Source organism: Loxodonta africana, chromosome 19, assembly GCF_030014295.1.
Source record: "Loxodonta africana isolate mLoxAfr1 chromosome 19, mLoxAfr1.hap2, whole genome shotgun sequence".
Taxonomy (NCBI): domain Eukaryota; kingdom Metazoa; phylum Chordata; class Mammalia; order Proboscidea; family Elephantidae; genus Loxodonta; species Loxodonta africana.
The window spans coordinates 24,431,126-24,453,447 of record NC_087360.1 but is presented as its reverse complement, the minus strand read 5'-3'; the positions used below and the strand labels follow the sequence as shown (position 1 = coordinate 24,453,447).

The 22,322-nt window shown below is 41.1% G+C and overlaps 1 protein-coding gene across 2 annotated transcripts in view; it reads right to left on the bottom strand.

Moving 5' to 3' along the window:
• Positions 1-13,720, bottom strand: part of PISD (phosphatidylserine decarboxylase) — a 57,688-nt gene extending 43,968 nt beyond the window's left edge. Inside the window, exon 1 of one of the 2 annotated variants that reach the window (XM_064272447.1) lies at positions 13,191-13,720. In XM_064272447.1, coding sequence (XP_064128517.1) covers positions 13,191-13,291 — 101 coding nt within the window. In that variant the 5' untranslated portion in view covers positions 13,292-13,720. The remainder of the gene's footprint in view (positions 1-13,190) is intronic. The other variant, XM_064272454.1, reaches the window with a different exon arrangement.
• Between the last annotated feature and the right edge of the window lie 8,602 nt (positions 13,721-22,322).

Sequence of the window (22,322 nt, the reverse complement as noted above, 5' to 3'; positions counted from 1 at the left end):
TTTCAGTGCAGCTTGGATCTCTTCCTTCAGTACCATCAATTCTTGATCATAGTCTACCTCCTGAAATGGTTGAAAGCCAACAATTTCTTTTTGGTGCAGTAACTCTGTATTTCTTCCATTTTCTTTCAATGCTTCCTCTGTTATTTAATATTTTCCCTGTAGAATTCTTCAATACTGCTTGATTTTTTTCTTCAGTTCTTTCAACTTGAGAAATGCCAAGCGTATTTTTCCTTTTTGGTATTCTACATCCAGATCTTTGCACATGTCATCATAATACTTTACTTTGTCTTCTCAAGCCACCCTTTGAAATCTGTTCAGCTCTTTTACTTCATCATTTCTTCCATTTGCTTTAGCTACTCAACATTCAAGAGCAACTTTCAGAGTCTCTTCTGACATGCATTTTGGTCTTTTCATTCTTTCCTGTCTTTTTAATGACTTCTTGCTTTCTTCATGTATGATGTCCTTGATGTCATTCCACAACTCACCTGGTCTTCAGTCCTTAGTGTTCAATGCATCAAATCTATTTTTGAGATGGTCTCTAAATTTAGGTGGGATACACTCAAGGTCATACTTTGACTCTCGTGGACTTGTTCTAATTTTCTTCAGCTTCAACTTGAACTTGAATATGAGCAATTGATGGTCTGTTCCTTGTACACACTACCATTGTGCCCCTTCCACACCTCTGCACTTGCTGTTTGCTCTACTAGGCACAGGAGCCCTGGTTGCCCAGTGGTTAGGCTTTTGGCTGCTAAGCAAAAGGTTGTCAATTCGAACCCATCCAGCAGCTCCGTGGGAGAAAGACCTGGTAATCTGCTCCCATAAAGACTACAGCCTAGAAAACCCTATAGGGCAGTTCCACTCTCACATAGGGTCATTATGAGTCGAAATCGACTCGAGAGCACCTGTTGTGGTGGTTGTTCTTAGGTACCGTCGAGTCGGTTCCAACTCATAGTGACCCTATGCACAACAGAATGAAACACTGCCCAGTCCTGTGCCATCCTTACAATCATTGTTAAGCTTGAGCTCATGGTTGCAGTCACTGTGTCAATCCACCTTGTTGAGGGTCTTCCTCTTTTCTGCTGACCCTGTACTCTTCCAAACATGATGCCCTTCTCCAGGGATGGACCGCTCCTGACAAAGTGTCCAAAGTATGTAAGACGCAGTCTCGCCATCCTTGCATCTAAGGAGCATTCTGGTTGTACTTCTTCTAAGACAGATTTGTTTGCTCTTTTGACAGTCTGTGGTATATTCAATATTCTTCGCCAACACCACAATTCAAAGCTTTCGAGGGCACCTAGCAATGATAAATTCTGGGCATACCCTTTCCTATGTGGCTCATTAACCTCACATCACTCAATTCTCTGATCAAATGTGACTTTCTCAGTTTCAATTCTGTTGACCACCCTACGGCCAAGGTGCCCCTCTCTAGCACTCTCTAAGCTCTTAATTTCCTTGCTTTACTTTCTCTTCATAGCACTTCTCACTACCTGTGATGGATTCTATATGTACTCATTTATTTGTTTACTGTCTGTGTCCTTGATGAACAAAGGGGTTTGAGCTTGAATCTCAACAGTGGATACTAAGTGGAAATTGGTGGAGCGGTGGGGCTAGGAGAGGGGGCTCTGTGTGACCTCAGGCAAGCTACATAAACCTCTCTGTTCCTTGGCCTCCTCATCTAAAAAATGAAGATAGTAATGCAACTGTCTTAGTTATCTTGTGCTGCTATAACACAAATACCACAAGTGGATGGCTTTAACAAAGAGAAATTTGTTCTCTCATAGTCTAGGTAGCCAGAAGTCCGAATTCAGGGTGCCAGCTCCAGCAGAAGGCTTTCTCTCTCTGCTGGCTCTGGAGGAAGGTCCCTGTCATCAATCTTCCCTTGGTCTAGAAGCTTCTCTGTGCAGGAGCTCAAAGGATGTGCTCTGCTCCTGGCACTGTTTTCTTAGTGGTATGTAGTCACCCGGTCTCTTTGCTTGCTTTTCTCTTTTATAACTCAAAAAAGATTGACTCAAGACACAATCCAATCTTGTAGATTGAGTCCTGCCTCATTAACATAACTGACTCATCCTGCCTCGTCAACATCATTGAGGTAGGATTTACAACACAAAGGAAAATCACATCAGATGACAAAATGGTGGACAATCACACAATACTGAGAATCATGGACCAGCCAAATTGACACACATTTTCGGGGGACACAATTCAATCCACAACAGAACCTATCTCATTGAGTTGTTGTAAGCATTTAAATAAGAAAAGCACAAAAAGCACTTAGTACAGTGCCCATTACATAACTAGTGTATATATAAAAGCCATAATTATTTCCTTGAATATTCTTTTCCACTTAAAATATCACAGACTTCCTTCCATGTGGACTCATATAGATTCACCTCATCTTCTTTTACTAAAGTGTATATGCTTCCCCTGTATGGATAGATGGTCATTTTTTAACAATCCCTTACTCATAAGCATTTGGGTTATTGCTAATTCTTCATTATTAGATTTCAAACATTGGTGCCTGGGCTGGATTACCCAATAAGTAAGGTACACACAGGCCCAGTTGTGCCTTTCCACCAATCCACTGCACAATTTCACCTGTTCCCCACCATGTCAAATGTGTGGTGAAACCCATGTGAAATTGCTCACCACAGGTTGGCAAGTAAATACAATTAAGCCCCTACATACCTTGCTCAATGCAAGCCGGTACATACTATGCCTACCAGTTAATTCACCCCTGAATGCTGCACACATTAGGGAAGTCCCCAGATGGTGCAAATGGTTAACGTGCTCAGCTGCTAATCAAAATGTTGGAGGTTCCAGTCCACCCAGAAGCATCTCAGAAGGAAAGCCTGGCGACTGCTTCTGAACAATCAGCCATTGAAAACCTTATGGAGCACAGTTCTACTCTGACACACGACAGAGATGCCATGAGTCAGAGTCAGCTGAAGGGCAACTAGTTTGGCACAAGTTGGGAGGAGTGTTTTGCTGGCAGAAACAGATGGGACACAACAGCAGTGATGCTGGGAAGCAGCTGAAATGGACCTTAGAAATCAACGCATTTTTGTATCCTAGATGAGGGAGCTGAAACTTAAGAGACATAACTAGCTAGGTTCAATCAATGCCTCTTTCACATGGTGAACTCACATTGGCATCCTGCAAGACGGTATTAGAGACCATGATAAAGCACTCAAGTCTGATTATGTGGGTCAAATCTCAGCTCTGCCACTTATTAGCTATGTGACCTTAAGCAAGTTTCTTAACTAACTCTAAGCTCCTGTTTCTACATCTGTAAAAATAGTACTGTACTTACCTCATTAGCAGTAAGTAAAATAATCATGTAAAACACTTAGTCCAGGAGGAAGGGGGCTAAGATGGCGGACTAGGTGGACGCTACCGCGGATCCCTCTTGCAACAAAGACTCGGAAAAACAAGTGAATCGATCACATACATAACAATCTACGAACTCTGAACAACAAACACAGATTTAGAGATGGAGAACGAACAAATACGGGGAGACAGTGATTGTTTTCAGAGCCAGGAGCCAGCGTACCAGCAGATTTTCTGGAAAAACTAGTTTCCCAGTGATGGCTCGGAGACAGCAGTCCATATTAAACCACATAAAGAAGCAGACCATGACAGCTTCTACAACCCCCCAAACAAAAGAATCAAAATCTTTCCCAAATGAAGATACAATCCTGGAATTATCAGATACAGAATATAAAAAACTAATTTACAGAATGCTTCAAGACATCACAAATGAAATTAGGCTAACTACAGAAAAAGCCAAGGAACACACTGATAAAACTGTCGAAGAACTCAAAAAGATTACCCAAGAACATAGTGGAAAAATTAATAAGTTGCAAGAATCCATAGAGAGACAACATGTAGAAATCCAAAAGATTAACAATAAAATTACAGAATTAGACAACGCAATAGAAGTCAGAGGAGCAGACTCGAGCAGTTAGAATGTAGACTGGGACATCTGGAGGACCAGGGAATCAACACCAACATAGCTGACAAAAAATCAGATAAAAGAATTAAAAAAAATGAAGAAACCCTAAGAATCATGTGGGACTCTATCAAGAAGGATAACTTGCGAGTGATTGGAGTCCCAGAACAGGGAGGGGGGACAGGAAACACAGAGAAAATAGTTGAAGAACTCCTGACACAAAACTTCCCTGACATCATGAAAGACGAAAGGGTATCTATCCAAGATGCTCATCAAACCCCATTTAAGATTGATCCAAAAAGAAAAACACCAAGACATATTACCATCAAACTTGCCAAAACCAAAGATAAACAGAAAATTTTAAAAGCAGCCAGGGAGAAAAGAAAGGTTTCCTTCAAGGGAGAATCAATAAGAATAAGTTCAGACTACTCAGCAGAAACCATGCAGGCAAGAAGGGAATGGGATGACGTATACAGAGCCCTGAAGGAGAAAAACTGCCAACCAAGGATCATATATCCAGTAAAACTCTCTCTGAAATATGAAGGAGAAATTAAGATATTTACAGATAAACACAAGTTTAGAGAATTTGCAAAAACCAAACCAAGGCTACAAGAAATGCTAAAGGAGATTGTTTGGTCAGATGACCAATAATATCAGGTACCAGCACAATACAAGGTCACAAAACAGAACGTCCTGATATCAACTCAAATAGGGAAAGCACAAAAACAAACAAATTACGATTAATTCTAAAAAATAAATAAACTTAATAATACACATAACAGGGAATCATGGAAATCAATAGATAAAAGATCACAATAATCAAAAAGAGTGACTAAATATAGGAGGCATTGAACTGCCAGATGGAGAGTGATACAAGGCGATATAGAACGATACAAGTTAGGTTTTTACTTAGAAAAATAGGGGTAAATAATAAGGTAACCACAAAAAGGAATATCAACTCCATAACTCAAGAAAAAAGCCAAGAAAAACGTAACGACTCAACTAACATAAAGCTAAACATTATGAAAATAAGGATCTCACAATCTACTAAGAAAAACGTCTCAGCACAAAAAAGTATGTGGAAAAATGAAATGGTCAACAACACACATGAAAAGGCATCAAAATGACACCACTAAAAACTTATTTATCTATAATTACGCTGAATGTAAATGGACTAAATGCACCAATAAAGAGACAGAGAGTCACGGACTGGATAAAGAAACACGATCCATCTATATGCTGCCTACAAGAGACACACCTTAGACTTAGAGACACAAACAAACTAAAACTCAAAGAATGGAAAAAAATATATCAAGCAAACAATAAGCGAAAAAGAAGAGAAGTAGCAATATTAATTTCTGACAAAATAGACTTTAGACTTAAAACCACCACAAAGGATAAAGAAGGACACTATATAATGATAAAAGGGACAATTGATCAGGAAGACATAACCATATTAAATATTTATGCACCCAATGACAGGGCTGCAAGATACATAAATCAAATTTTAACAGAATTGAAAAGTGAGATAGACACCTCCACATGTATAGTAGGAGACATCAACACACCACTTTCGGAGAAGGACAGGACATCCAGTAAGAAGCTCAATAGAGACACGGAAGACCTACTTACAACAATCAACCAACTTGACCTCATTGACTTATACAGAACTCTCCACCCAACTGCTGCAAAATATACTTTTTTTTCTAGTGCACATGGAACATTCTCTAGAATAGACCACATATTAGGTCATAAAACAAATCTTTGCAGAGTCCAAAACATCGAAATATTACAAAGCATCTTCTCAGACCACAAGGCAATGAAACTAGAAATCAATAACAGAAAAACTAGGGAAAAGAAATCAAATACTTGGAAAATGAACAATACCCTCCTGAGAAAAGACTGGGTTATAGAAGACATCAAGGAGGGAATAAGGAAATTCTTAGAAAGCAACGAGAATGAAAATACTTCCTACCAAAACCTCTGGGACACAGCAAAAGCAGTGCTCAGAGGCCAATTTATATGGATAAATGCACACATACAAAAAGAAGAAGGAGCCAAAATCAGAGAACTGTCCCTACAACTTGAACAAATAGAAAGTGAGCAACAAAAGAACCCATCAGGCACCAGAAGAAAACAAATACTAAAAATTAGAGCTGAACTAAATGAATTAGAGAACAGAAAAACAATTGAAAGAATTAACAAAGCCAAAAGCTGGTTCTTTGAAAAAATTAACAAAATTGATAAACCATTGGCTAGACTGACTAAAGAAAAACAGGAAAGGAAACAAATAACCCGAATAAGAAACGAGAAGGACCACATCACAACAGGGCCAAATGAAATTAAAAGAATCATTTCAGATTACTACGAAAAATTGTACTCTAACAAATTTGAAAACCTAGAAGAAATGGATAAATTCCTGGAAAAACACTACCTACCTAAACTAACACATTCAGAAGTAGAACAACTAAATACACCCATAACAAAAAAAGAGATTGGAACGATAACCAAAAAACTTCCAACAAAAAAAAGTCCTGGCCCGGACGGCTTCACTGCAGAGTTCTACCAAACCTTCAGAGAAGACTTAACACCACTACTACTGAAGGTATTTCAAAGCATAGAAAAAGACGGAATACTACCCAACTCATTCTATGAAGCTACCATCTCCCTGATACCAAAACCAGGTAAAGACATTACAAAAAAAGAAAATTACAGACCTATATCCCTCATGAACATAGATGCAAAAATCCTCAACAAAATTCTAGCAAATAGAATCCAACAACACATCAAAAAAATAATTCACCACGATCAATATCAGAAAAACCATTAATGTAATCCATCACATAAATAAAACAAAAGATAAAAACCACATGATCTTATCAATTGATGCAGAAAAGGCATTTGACAAAGTTCAACACCCATTTATGATAAAAACTCTTACCAAAATAGGAATTGAAGGAAAATTCCTCAACATAATAAAGGGCATCTATGCAAAGCCAACAGCCAATATCACTCTAAATGGAGAGAACCTGAAAGCATTTCCCTTGAGAACGGGAACCAGACAAGGATGCCCCTTATCACCGCTCTTATTCAACATCGTACTTGAAGTCCTAGCCAGGGCAATTAGGCTAGAAAAAGAAATAAAGGGTATCCGGATTGGCAAGGAGGAAGTAAAGCTATCACTATTTGCAGATGACATGATCGTATACACGGAAAACCCTAAGGAATCCTCCAGAAAACTACTGAAACTAATAGAAGAGTTTGGCAGAGTCTCAGGTTATACAATAAACATACAAAAATCACTTGGATTCCTCTACATCAACAAAAAGAACATCAAAGAAGAAATAACCAAATCAATACCATTCACAGTAGCCCCCAAGAAGATAAAATACTTAGGAATAAATCTTACTAAGGATGTAAAAGACCTGTACAAAGAAAACTACAAAGCTCTAGTACAAGAAATTCAAAAGGACATACTTAAGTGGAAAAACATACCCTGCTCATGGATAGGAAGACTTAACACAGTAAAAATGTCTATTCTACCAAAAGCCATCTATACATATAACGCACTTCCGATCCAAATTCCAATGTCATATTTTAAGGGGATAGAGAAACAAATCACTAATTTCATATGGAAGGGAAAGAACCCCCGGATAAGCAAAGCATTACTGAAAAAGAAGAAGAAAGTGGGAGGTCTCACTCTACCTGATTTCAGAACCTATTATACAGCCACAGTAGTCAAAACAGCCTGGTACTGGTACAACAACAGGCACATAGACCAATGGAACAGAATTGAGAACCCAGATATAAATCCATCCACGTATGAGCAGCTGATATTTGACAAAGGACCAGTGTCAGTTAATTGGGGAAAAGATAGTCTTTTTAACAAATGGTGCTGGCATAACTGGATATCCATTTGCAAAAGAATGAAACAGGACCCATACCTCACACCATGCACAAAAACTAACTCAAAGTGGATCAAAGACCTAAACATAAAGACTAAAACGATAAAGATCATGGAAGAAAAAACTGGGACAACCCTAGGAGCCCTAATACAGGGCATAAACAGAGTACAAAACATTACCAAAAATGATGAAGAGAAACCAGATAACTGGGAGCTCCTAAAAATCAAACACCTATGCTCATCTAAAGACTTCACCAAAAGAGTAAAAAGACCACCTACAGACTGGGAAAGAATATTCAGCTATGACATCTCAGACCAGCGCCTGATCTCTAAAATCTACATGATTCTGTCAAAACTCAACCACAAAAAGACAAACAACCCAATCAAGAAGTGGGCAAAGGATATGAACACACATTTCACTAAAGAAGATATTCAGGCAGCTAACAGATACATGAGAAAATGCTCCCGATCATTAGCCATTAGAGAAATGCAAATTAAAACTACGATGAGATTCCATCTCACACCAACTAGACTGGCATTAATCCAAAAAACACAAAATAATAAATGTTGGAGAGGCTGCGGAGAGATTGGAACTCTCATACACTGCTGGTGGGAATGTAAAATGGTACAACCACTTTGGAAATCTATCTGGCGTTATCTTAAACAGTTAGAAATAGAACTACCATACAACCCAGAAATCCCACCCCTCGGAATACACCCTAGAGAAACAAGAGCCTTCACACAAACAGATATATGCACACCCATGTTTATTGCAGCTCTGTTTACAATAGCAAAAAGCTGGAAGCAACCAAGGTGTCCATCAACAGATGAATGGGTAAATAAATTGTGGTACATTCACACAATGGAATACTACGCATCAATAAAGAACAGTGACGAATCTCTGAAACATTTCATAACATGGAGGAATCTGGAAGGCATTATGCTGAGCAAAATTAGTCAGAGGCAAAAGGACAAATATTGTATAAGATCACTATTATAAGATCTTGAGAAATGGAAAAAACTGAGAACACCACATACTTTTGTGGTTACGAAGGGGGGAGGGAGGGAGGGAGAGGGTTTTTTATTGATCAATCAGTAGATAAGAACTGCTTTGGGTGAAGGGAAAGACAACACTCAATACAAGGAAGGTCAGCCCAATTGGACTGGACTAAAAGCAAAGAGGTTTCCGGGATAAAATGAATGATTCAAAGGTCAGCGGAGCAGGGGCTGGGGTCTGGGGAACATGGTTTGAGGGGACTTCTAAGTCAATTGGCAAAATACTTCTATTATGAAAACATTCTGCATCCCACTTTGAAATGTGGCATCTGGGGTCTTAAATGGTAACAAGCGGCCATCTAAGATACATCAATTGGTCTCAACCTACCTGGAGAAAAGGAAAATGAAGAACACCAAGGTCACGCAACAACTAAGAACCCAAGAGACAGAAAGGGCCACATGAACCAGAGACCTACATCATCCTGAGACCAGAAGAACTAGTTGGTGCCCGGCCACAATCGATGACTGCCCTGTCAGGGAGCACAACAGAGAACTCCTGAGGGAGCAGGAGATCAGTGGGATACAGACCCCAAATTCGTATAAAAAGACCATACTTAATGGTCTGACTGCGACTAGAGGAATCCCGGCGGCAATGCTCCCCAGACCTTCTGTTGGCACAGGACAGGAACCATCCCCGAAGACAACTCATCAGACATGAAAGGGACTGGTCAGCGGGGGGAAGAGAGATACTGATGAAGAGTGAGCTAATTAAATCAGGTGGACACTGGAGAGTGTGTTGGCAACTCTTGACTGGAGGGGGGAAGGGAAGATAGAGAGAGAGGGAAGATGGCAAAATTGGCACGAAACGAGAGACTGAAAGGGCTGACAATAGGGGGAGAGCAAGTGGGAGAAGGGAGTAAGATGTATGTAAACTTACATGTGACAGACTGATTGGAATTGTAAATGTTCACTTGAAGCTTAATAAAAGTTAATTAAAAAAAAAAAAAAAACACTTAGTCCAGAGGCTGGCACCTACAAGTAGTAGAGTTGATACTCCACTCGCATACACGAGGACAGGCATACCAACTGTCTATGACCTATGTCCACACTGACTGGTCCATGCCCATATTGCCTTGCTGCAAAATATTTTTAACATCAAAAGTGGTAACATTTTAATTATAGTCCTTGTGTCTCTCCTTCTTCTAAAGTTGTGAAAGTTCTCCTAAAACTGATCTTAACCCTTGTATGCTCTAGATTTTCCTGAAGGCCTTATCCCACATTTTACATTTTATTAGAGCTATTTAGCAAAGTGTCTCTTCTACTTAACTGTAAAGTTCCTTGTATGCAAGGCTTATTTCAAATACATCTTTTAATTCCTTCCTTCTACTCCCTCCTCCCATGGTTACTGGCACTGTGGTTTGCAATGGCAGAGATGCCATAAATATTTTTTAATATAAGTCTTGCACAAGCAATCACTCCCTAGGTACTACTGTCCATACTTGCCCAACCTAAGAATCACCTAGGGCACTTGTAAAAAATACATTTGCCAGGTCACCAACCTACATCTATGAATCTGAATTTGGTGACAGGGTGGGAGTACAGCTGGGAACCTCTGTTTTTTAATATCTCAGCCCATAAAAGAACTCACTCTTTTACCAAACAAGTTTGGGAAATACTGCCCTAAATTATCACCCCAGATGTCACTTTCTCTTCTATCACCCATCTATCATACATCACCCAGTTACTGAAAAAATTCCCCACGATGAGGCTTTCAGCTACATGTCTCACAAACAGACATTGCTTTACTTAAAATCATGAAAATGTTATCTTTCCCACGTTCACTGCTGCACTGTTCACAAAAGCGAAAGGATAGAAACAACCTAGATGCCCATCAACAGACGAATGGATAAACAGTGGTATATACACACAGTGGAGAACATCGATGAATCGGTGAAGCATCTCATAACATGAATGAATCTGGAGGGCACTATGCTGAGTGAAATAAGTCAATTACAAAAGGTCAAATATTGTATGAGACCACTACTGTAAAAACTCATGGAAAGGTTTACATACAAAAAGAAACTATCTTTGATGGTTATGAGGGAGGGGAGGGGTGGGGATGGAAAAATGCTAAATAGACAATAGATAAGTGGTAACTTTGGTGAAGGGTACAACAGTACACAATACTGGGGAAGTCAGCACAACTTGTACAAGGCAAGGTCATGGTAGCTCCGTAGACACATCCAAACTCCCTGAGGGACCAAATTACTGGGCTGAAGGCTGTGGGGACCATGGTCTTGGGGAACATCTAGCTCGACTGGCATAACACAGTTTATAAAGAAAATGTTCTACATTCCACTTTGGTAAGTAGCTTCTGGGGTCTTAAAAGCCTGTGAGCGGCCATCGAGGATACTCCACTGGTCTCACCCCTTTAGGAGCAAGGAAGAATGAAGAAAACTAAAGATAAAAGGGAAAGATTAGTCCAAAGGACTAATGGACCACATCTACCACAGCCTCCACCAGACTGAGTCCAGCACAACTAGATGGTGCCTGGCAACCACCACTGACTGCTCTGACAGGGATCAAAATAGAGGGTCCCTAACAGCTGGAGAAAAATGGAGAACAAAATTCTAACTCAAAAAGACAGATCAGACTTGCTGGCCTGACAGAGGCTGGAGAAGCCCTGAGAGTATGGCCCCAGGGCACCCTTTCAGCTCAGTAATGAGGTTACTCCTGAGGTTCACCCTTCAGCCAAAGATCGAACAGACCCATGGAACAAAACAAGACTAAAGGGGTGCACCAGCCCTGGGGCAGGGCCTGGAAGGCAGGAGGGAACAGGAAACTGGTAATAAGGAACCCAGGGTTGAGAAAGGAGAATGTTGACACGTTGTGGGGTTGTTAACCAACGTACTAACTGTTTGATAAGAAACTAATTCTGTAAACCTTCATCTAAAGCTCAATAAGAAAAAAAAGAATACTAAAAAAAAGGAAGAAAAGAAAATGTTATCTTTTTGGGATTTCTATCTACACATTTGAAAATTCAGAATTCTTATTGTACCCAAATCCTCAGCTCTCACACCCACTGCACCTGAATCTAGTCTTAGTTACCTACGCTGATACTAAAATATGGCTTTTTTTTTTTTTTCCCCTCCCTGTTTCAATGATGGTGAGGGAGGTATGTCCTCCTCATATTAAAAAAAATTTTTTTAAGAATGTCATTTTTTAGTCTTTCCAATTCACAACACAGTTTATATGACTCAAACGGCCTCCCAGGTAATAATACTGAAACCACACAGATCCTCCTGTCCAAAGCCTAACAGTTAATGCCACAATGCAGAAGTCCCATTCCCCAAATAGTTATGGTATGGATGGGAGAGCAAAGCTTTCATATCAAAGCCAATGACAGGTTCTGTTTCCTCAGTCCAAATCAGCAACCTTTTGTTCCACAAAATTAAAATGATGACAGTCACTTCCCATCAAAAGGCAACCTTTGATCAAATGAACCCTGCCAAACACAGAAGTACAGTGCGTCACTCAAACCTTAGCTCTCTGAAAGTAGCACCAAGCAGCCAACTCTGAGTCACTGCTACCAACATTTTAATCCATTTTCCCAGAGTCCAGAAGCCCTCAAACTATTTCTGTATAATAATTGCCCTCACCGTGGACAGCCTGAAGGAGTGAGCCTTGAGTGAGAGACAGGTATCTGGGTCAGGGTCTTGGCTCTACTACCAACTGGCTGGGCGAACTTGATCAAGTCCTTCCCTCTCTCAGGGCCTCAATTTCGCCAACTCCAAAATGACAGAGTTGGATGGAGATGACCCCTCAGATCCCTTCCAGCTCTAAGAACCTAGAAGCTGGGCGCGTCACCAGGGCAACCAAGATGTCAATTCTATAACAGACTATTTTGAAATCACCGAATTCAATCCCCTAGCTTCAAAGACGAAGTGAATGTCGCCTGACTCCCACTCCAGTGCTCTTCCCACACACCACGCCGCCGGTTCCACGAACACAAATCCCTGAGAAAGAGGCGTCCAGCCCTGCCTCCACTCTAGTGACGCGCAGCAGCCTATTTCATCTGTTTGTTTGTTTGTTTGGTCCCTTATGTACTTCACCGACCTGGCGAGGGCAAAGCGAGAGTGCTTCGGCCAGACTCTTAACTAAACCCGGTTCGCCCTGTGCGGCCGCAGTCACACCTGCTCCCGAGCTTGAGGTGACGGTCGCTCCGTCTCCACCCGAGTTCTCCTCAGGGAAGCTCGCGATAGAGAACCGATCCCTCTCTCCCGACCCCGACTTTGCCCAGGCCTCCCCTGGCCCTAAGGCTGCCTCCTTGCGCTGCTGTACCTGGTCTGCCACGGCGTGACCCCGCGCAGCAACCGCACACCCCGCTGCCTCACAGACGTCGCCATCTTGTCTCCTCCTCCTCGGCGGGCCACGCCCTCCATTCACACGCCGGGCCTCCCTCAAGAGGTCCAGCACCGCGGATCTCCCAAGACCAATGAAGAGCGCGTGTCGGCTGGGGGCGGAGCCAACTAAACACCGCACCCGGAGGCTCCTCCCCAATTATTCTGCCCAGTTGTTCAGGCCGGGCTCTGGGCGCCGCGTTGTGAATCTTCCTTCTTCCCCCCGGTGTACGCTTCCTCGTGTCCCTGGAAAGTCTTAGTCACCCAGCGTCCGAAAATGTTGTATCAACTGACCTAACTCGTTCATTTTACTGTTGGGGAAACAGGCGACTCAGCTAGCGTGTATTACGTGCTTCCTAAGTGGGAGGCCCTTATCTGAGAACTTTGCATGAATGATGTGTCCTGTCATTCTTTCCTGCCACTGCTGTGCGGTCGGGGAGACAAGGAGGCAAGGAGTCTTGGATCACCTGGAAATACAACCAGTAAAACTAGGTGCCTGGTGTTCTGGTGCTAGCTCCTGCGAAGGTTCATGGTGCAGGCCGTCGTGGCCCTCAGTTTTAAGGGTAAATCGAATCTTTATTAGTACCTTTTTACAGACTACTGACTAGAGGCAGCAGCTAGTACTAAGACATTATCCCCATTTTACAGATGAGGAAACCCTGAGGTCAAGGAACATGCACAAGGGCACATAACTTCAGAGAGTGAGAATTTAAACCCAAGTCTCTGCTCCATGATCTAAACATTTTGCCTTTTAACCATTTGCCTAGAATCTGGCTGAATTTGGGTCCAAACACCGAAGAATTGCAGCTCCAGTTTTCCTTCTGCTAAGCTGCTATCACTCACAGTGAGCTGTCTTCACCAGGCATTTGCCAGAGGAGGAGGAGTATGCTGCCTGGTGCCTGCAGTTATTTCAACGTGGTTATGTAAGTTAAGCCAGGGCATAACAACCCCATGGATCACAATGGTCCCATCCCATTGTGCATAGGGTTCAATTCTACAGCAGCTAACAACAACAACAAGGGCATAACTAGCCCCTGTTATTGTTGCTGGGTGCCATCAAGTCGATTTTCAACTCATAGCAACACCGTGTCACAGAGTAGAACTGCCCCTTAGGTTTTTCTAGGCTGTAATCTTCACAGAAGCAGATCACCAGGTCTTTCTCCCAGGGATGCTGGGTGGTTGAAATTGCCAACCTTTCAGTTAGCAGTCAAGTGTTTAACCGTTGCGCCACCAAGGCTCCTTAACCAGCCCCTACACGGAGCATAACAGGCATCACATTTGGTATGGGAAGGAAAATCTGCTATGGTTTTTCACACAACTGAAAAGAAAAAAATAAGTATAGCATTGGTTCTACTATCTGAGAGTAGTAACTCAAAAACAGGGGAAAAATTTATTTCAAAGTTAAGTGCATTTAACCACTGTGATGTTAGTATTCAGAATCTCAGCAACTGTCCACCAGCAGCTTCTTTGTGTATTCCCAAACTTCAGTGTCCCTGCTGTGGTCACAGTCTGCTCAGCAATCTGCCTTTCCTTTCCTTAGGGTGGTTCTCTCTGAGTCAGAGCTCAAATCCCACAGAGCCCTTGACAATGAGGAAGTGAGACTGGAGGGGGACTTAAAACTGCTGAGTTAGGCCGAGGGAGACAGAGGGTGCGAGAGGTGCCCCTGAAAGACCTGTCTGTGGTAGCACAAAAGAGCCCAGCAGTAATAACGAGCTGCCAAAGGGGAGAGGAAACACCCCTAAACACTGAAAATCGAAGGTGTCAAAACAAAAAGCAGAGACTAGGGATTATCCAATCTTTGAAACAGATGCAGGCTTTGTCGTGAGATGTGCAACCAGTTGCCCAAAGAGAGTTGCCATTACCCAATGTCTTGCCCAAATAGAAACTAAGGTCATTGATATTTAAAGCTTGCCAAGAGCCACCTGAGATGATGTTAACAATACTCAGCTCTTCCAAGTTTCCTTACAGCCACTCTGCACCAATTTAAAAGTGAAAAAGCGCCAAATATAGGGGTTACTCCAATCTAGGATTGAGCAAATAATACATTGTGGATAATGAGAAGCAGGTTTCCCACTGTCAGAAGAGGAAGTTACAACTATGGAAAAGGGGGTTAGCTAAAATGATCAGAAAGGAAGATATCAGTGTCAACTCATGGCATTTAATGTTTATACAGATTTAGTATAGAAATAGATGTGTGTGTGTGTGTTTCCTCGTTTTGTCCCCTGAGAAGCCCTAGAAGTAATGATACCACAGTAGCAATGAGCCACCTAACACCCAGATCTTGGTTTCTAACTACTGTTTTCCAGTAAAAGGAACCAGAGATCCTTGAAAAAATGTCTGATTTCAGGTCTGGAAATCGGGGCAAGGAAAGGACAAGATGAGCCTTAAACATATAGCGATGTAAATAATGGGGAAATGTTAAAAGAACACAGGAGCCATTTTGAATGGGCTTCCATTAGCCAACTCCAATTTGAGCAACAAAATGAATAATGATAGAAATAGAATGTAACCCAAAGAATAAAATAAAAATCCAGGAAAGGAAACAAATAACCCGAATAAGAAACGAGAAGGACCACATCACAACAGGGCCAAATGAAATTAAAAGAATCATATCAGATTATTACGAAAAATTGTACTCTAACAAATTTGCAAACCTAGAAGAAATGGATGAATTCCTGGAAAAACACTACCTACCTAAACTAACACATTCAGAAATAGAACAACTAAATACACCCATAACAAAAAAAGAGATTGAAACGGTAATCAAAAAACTCCCAACAAAAAAAAGCCCTGGCCCGGACGGCTTCACTGCAGAGTTCCACCAAACTTTCAGAGAAGAGTTAACACCACTACTACTGAAGGTATTTCAAAGCATAGAAAATGACAGAATACTACCCAACTCATTCTATGAAGCCACCACCTCCCTGATACCAAAACCAGGTAAAGACATTACAAAAAAAGAAAATTACAGACCTATATCCCTCATGAACATAGATGCAAAAATCCTCAACAAAATTCTAGCCAAGAGAATTCAACAACATATCAAAAAAAAATAATTCACCCTGATCAAGTGGGATTTATACCAGGTATGCAAGGCTGGTTTAATATCAGAAAAACCATTAATGTAATCCATCACATAAATAAAACAAAAGACAAAAACCACATGATCTTATCAATTGATGCAGAAAAGGCATTTGACAAAGTCCAACACCCATTTATGATAAAAACTCTCACCAAAATAGGAACCGAAGGAAAATTCCTCAACGTAATAAAGGGCATCTATGCAAAGCCAACAGCCAATATCACTCTAAATGGAGAGAACCTGAAAGCATTTCCCTTGAGAACGGGAACCAGACAAGGATGCCCTTTATCACCACTCTTATTCAACATCGTGCTAGAAGTCCTAGCCAGGGCAATTAGGCTAGACAAAGAAATAAAAGGCATCTGGATTGGCAAGGAGGAAGTAAAATTATCTCTATCTGCAGATGACATGATCTTATACACAGAAAACCCTAAGGAATCCTCCAGAAAACTACTGAAACTAATAGAAGAGTTTGGCAGAGTCTCAGGTTATACAATAAACATACAAAAATCACTTGGATTCCTCTATATCAACAAAAAGAACATCGAAGAGGAAATAACCAAATCAATACCATTCACAGTAGCCCCCAAGAAGGTAAAATACTTAGGAATAAATCTTACCAAGGATGTAAAAGACCTGTACAAAGAAAACTACAAAGCTCTACTACAAGAAATTCAAAAGGACATACTTAAGTGGAAAAACATACCTTGCTCATGGATAGGAAGCCTTAACATAGTAAAAATGTCTATTCTACCAAAAGCCATCTATACATATAACGCACTTCCGATCCAAATTCCAATGTCATTTTTTAAGGTGATAGAGAAACAAATCACTAATTTCATATGGAAGGGAAAGAAGCCTCGGATAAGCAAAGCATCACTGAAAAAGAAGAAGAAAGTGGGAGGCCTCACTCTACCTGATTTCAGAAGCTATTATACAGCCACAGTAGTCAAAACAGCCTGGTACTGGTACAACAACAGGCACATAGACTAATGGAACAGAATTGAGAACCCAGATATAAATCCATCCATGTATGAGCAGCTGATATATGACAAAGGCCCAGTGTCAGTTAATTGGGGAAAAGATAGTCTTTTTAACAAATGGTGCTGGCATAACTGGATATCCATGTGCAAAAAAATGAAACAGGACCCATACCTCACACCATGCACAAAAACTAACTCAAAGTGGATCAAAGACCTAAACATAAAGACTAAAACGATAAAGATCATGGAAGAAAAAATAGGGACAACCTTAGGAGCCCTAATACAAGGCATAAACAGAATACAAAACATTACCAAAAATGACAAAGAGAAACCAGATAACTGGGAGCTCCTAAAAATCAAACACCTATGCTCATCTGAAGACTTCACCAAAAGAGTAAAAAGACCACCTACAGACCGGGAAAGAATTTTCAGCTATGACATCTCCGACCAGCGCCTGATCTCTAAAATCTACATGATTCTGTCAAAACTCAACCACAAAAAGACAAACAACCCAATCAAGAAGTGGGCAAAGGATATGAACAGACACTTCACTAAAGAAGATATTCAGGCAGCTAACAGATACATGAGAAAATGCTCTCGATCATTAGCCATTAGGGAAATGCAAATTAAAACTACGATGAGATTCCATCTCACTCCAACAAGGCTGGCATTAATCCAAAAAACACAAAATAATAAATGTTGGAGAGGCTGCGGAGAGATTGGAACTCTCATACACTGCTGGTGGGAATGTAAAATGGTACAACCACTTTGGAAATCTATCTGGCGTTATCTTAAACAGTTAGAAATAGAACTACCATACAACCCAGAAATCCCACTCCTCGGAATATACCCTAGAGAAACAAGAGCCATCACACAAACAGATATATGCACACCCATGTTTATTGCAGCTCTGTTTACAATAGCAAAAAGCTGGAAGCAACCAAGGTGTCCATCGACGGATGAATGGGTAAATAAATTGTGGTATATTCACACAATGGAATACTACGCATCAATAAAGAACAGTGACGAATCTCTGAAACATTTCATAACATGGAGGAACCTGGAAGGCATTATGCTGAGCGAAATTAGTCAGAGGCAAAAGGACAAATATTGTATAAGACCACTATTATAAGATCTTGAGAAATAGTATAAACTGAGAAGAACACATACTTTTGTGGTTACGAGGGGGGGAGGGAGGGAGAGGGTTTTTTATTGATTAATTAGCAGATAAGAACTGCTTTAGGTGAAGGGAAGGACAACACTCAATACATGGAAGGTCAGCTCAATTGGACTGGACCAAAAGCAAAGAAATTTCCGGGATAAAATGAATGCTTCAAAGGTCAGCGGAGCAAGGGCAGGGGTTTGGGGACCACGGTTCAAGGGGACTTCTAAGTCAATTGGTAAAATAATTCTATTATGAAAACATTCTGCATCCCACTTTGAAATGTGGCGTCTGGGGTCTTAAATGCTAACAAGCAGCCATCTAAGATGCAGCAATTGGTCTCAACCCACCTGGAGCAAAGGAAAATGAAGAACACCAAGCCCACATGACAACTAAGAGCCCAAGAGACAGAAAGGGCCACATGAACCAGAGACCTACATCATCCTGAGACCAGAAGAACTAGTTGGTGCCCGGCCACAATCGATGACTGCCCCGACAGGGAGCTCAGCAGAGGACCCCTGAGGGAGCAGGAGATCAGTGGGATGCAGACCCCAAATTCTCATAAGAAGACCAAACTTAATGGTCTGACTGAGACTGGAGGAATCCCGGCGGCCATGCTCCCCAGACCTTCAGTTGACTCAGGACAGGAACCATCCCCGAAGACAACTCATCAGAAATGAAAGGGACTGGTCAGCGGGTGGGAGAGAGATGCTGATGAAGAGTGAGCTAATTATATCAGGTGGACACTTGAGATTGTGTTGGCAACTCTTGCCTGGAGGGGGGATGGGAGGATAGAGAGAGAGGGAAGCCGGCAAAATTGTCAAGAAAGGAGAGACTGAAAGGGCTGACTCAAGACGGGGAGAGTAAGTGGGAGTAGGGAGTGAGATGTATGTAAACTTATATGTGACAGACTGATTGGATTTGTAAACGTTCACTTGAAGCTCAATAAAAGTTAATAAAAAAAAAAAAAAATCCATTAACATCATTGCCATCCAGTCAGTTCCAACTCATAGTGATTCTATAGGACAGAGTAGAACTAGGTTCCCAAGGAGCGGCTTGTGGATTTGAACTGCCAACCTTTTGGTTAGCAGCCAGGCTCTTAACCACTATGCCACCAGGGCTCATTATTTATATTAGTATGGTGTAATTGGTGCCCTGATGGCTCAGCAGTTCAGAGCTTGGCTGCTAACCAAAAGGTTGGCAGTTCGAATCCACAGCTACTCCTTGGAAACCCTATGGGGCAGTTCTACCCTGTCCTTTAGGGTTGCTATGAGTGGGAATTGGCTTGACGGCAACTAACAACAACAACAACAGTGTAAATAAATAAGAGAAAGTTCTTCCTTGTGGTAGAATTACAGTTAACATAAACAAAAGAAAAACCAAACCCGTTGCCATTGATTCAATTTTGACTCATAGCGACCCTAATGGGCAGAGTAGAACTGCCAGATAGGGTTTCCAAGCAGCGCCTGGTGGATTGGAACTGCCGACCTTTTGGTTAGCAGCTGTAGCTCTTAACCACTACGGCACCAGGTTTTCACAATTAACATAGGACTGAGAAAAATCGCTTAGCAAAAATGACAGTAATAATTAGTTAGTTAAGGCAAGAATTATTAATGTTTACTAAAATTAATGGGTGAAAGTATGGTGAGAAAGAGGATATTTCCACAGTCTCAGGCTATCTCCCCACATATACTTATTGTTTACAAAGGGAAAAATAGTAGCTTTATAGTGGAGAAACTTGGCAGACACCCCCTGAACTAGATGATCAAAGTTAACCTCACAGTAATAGTGTCAAGAAGGAGACAATATCACCACTGTAATATTCCTTCCAAAAAATGCATTATTGTTGTTATGTGCTGTCGAGTGGGTTCAGATTCATAGCAACCCTGTGGGACAGAGTAGAACTGCCCCTTAGGGTTTCCAAGGAGCGGCTGGTGGATTCAAACTGCTGACCTTTTGGTTAGCAGCCAAGTTCTTAACAACTGTACCACCAGGGCATAGCCTGAACCAAATCATGAGGTAACATCAGATAAACCCAAATTGAGATATATTTTACAAAATAACTCGCCTGTACTATTTCAAAATCTCAGTCTTGAAAGACAAAGACTGAGTAACTGTTCCAAATAAAAAGACACTCAAGAAACCTAAAAACTATATTTACAAAAAAAAAAAAAAAGAGTAGCTGCTGAGGCTGCTTATGTATTACCAAATACCTCATGGGGTTTGGTTCCTTAATTTGGATGTTTAGGGTCATGGTTTCATGGGAAATTTCATGGTTAATTGGCCTAGTAACATGGTTAGTGCTTCTGTTGTACTTCCTAGTTTGTTACCAAGTGGCCATCCAAAGCAGAACAATTGGTCCCTATTCTCCTGGAGCAACAGAGGCAGAAGGGGAGTCAAGAATAGAAGGAGAACATGGAATGTGTGGCTAATTGCCCCCTTGAACAATTGCCTCCTTTGCCATGAATACAGAAGAACTGGATGGTGCCCAGCTACCATTACTGAACATTTTGAACAAAGATGCTATAGAAGAATCCTGATTAAAAAAGGGGGGAATGTGGGACAAAATTTCAAATTCTCACAGAATCCAGAATTTCTGGAGCCATTGAGGCTGGATGAACCCCAGAAACTATTGCCCTGAGATAATCTTTAAACCTTAAACCAGAAATATCCTCTGAAGTCTTCTTAAAACCAAACAATAGTTTGGCTTAACTAGTAAAGAATGTATTCTTGACCACTGTGTTCTTTTAAGATCTATCTATATGGGATCAAATCTACAACAGAAACTCAAAAGATTAGATAGGAGCCTTAGTGGGGAGTGAGTTTATATTAATGGGGAAGAAACAACTCAGAAAAGGACGGTGAGAATGGTTGCACAACTTGAAGAATGCAGTCAATGTCATGGAATTAATTGTACGTGTAGAAACCGTTGAATCTGTGTATGTTTTGCAGTGTAGTTCTCAACAGTAACAACCAATAAATTATTAAAAACAAAAAAACCTAACAACTTAATGTAGCATTAGGCAATACTGGACAGTGCCCTTATTGTCTTCCTGGATTGGATCCTGCACCAGAAAAAAAGGGCATAAGCAGACAGCTGGTGAAATCTGAGTAACAGCTGCAGATTAGGGAATACCATTTATCAGTATTAATGTCCTCATTTTGAGAATTGCTCAGGGTTAAATGGGCATCATGTCTGCAACTATAGGCCTCAATCATGTCAGAAACAAAATTGGGTAACTCAACTGATAAACAAGCAGTGTGGTAATTTATATGTTGAGGAAGAATCTGGGTAAAAAGTATATGGGGATTCTTTCTACTATTTCTGGAACTTTTTATAAGTCTGAAATTATTTTAAAATAAAAACATTTTGAAATGATCTAAAAATCAAAAGTAAAAAATAAAGTAGTGCTTACTTGAAAAAAAAAATGTTGGGTATCTAACATGTGTTAGTCCCTGTGCTGGGGATATGATGAACAAGACAGGCCATGTCCTTGTCCTTGGAGAGTTTACAGCTGATGGAGAACCACACAGACCCAAAGTAACTGCAGTGTGAGGCTGGGAGAAAAATAGGAAAAAAGCCGCTCCTCATATCCAGGAACTGGTGACACGTTGGTAGGTGTTTGCCTGGCACTCAGCAAGGCTGTATTATTCTCATATTGGGTAAAAACAATCTCATAGAACACCAGCATCAGACAAGGTCACTCTGAGACCATGGCAAAGTAAGACAGGACAAGGACACAGACAAAAACAAGGTCACTGGGCAATCCACTAGATAGCAAACACCCCTTTCTCTCAACTAATACTCGTGCCTACTGCTTCTTTGCCAACTATAGCTTTATCCTC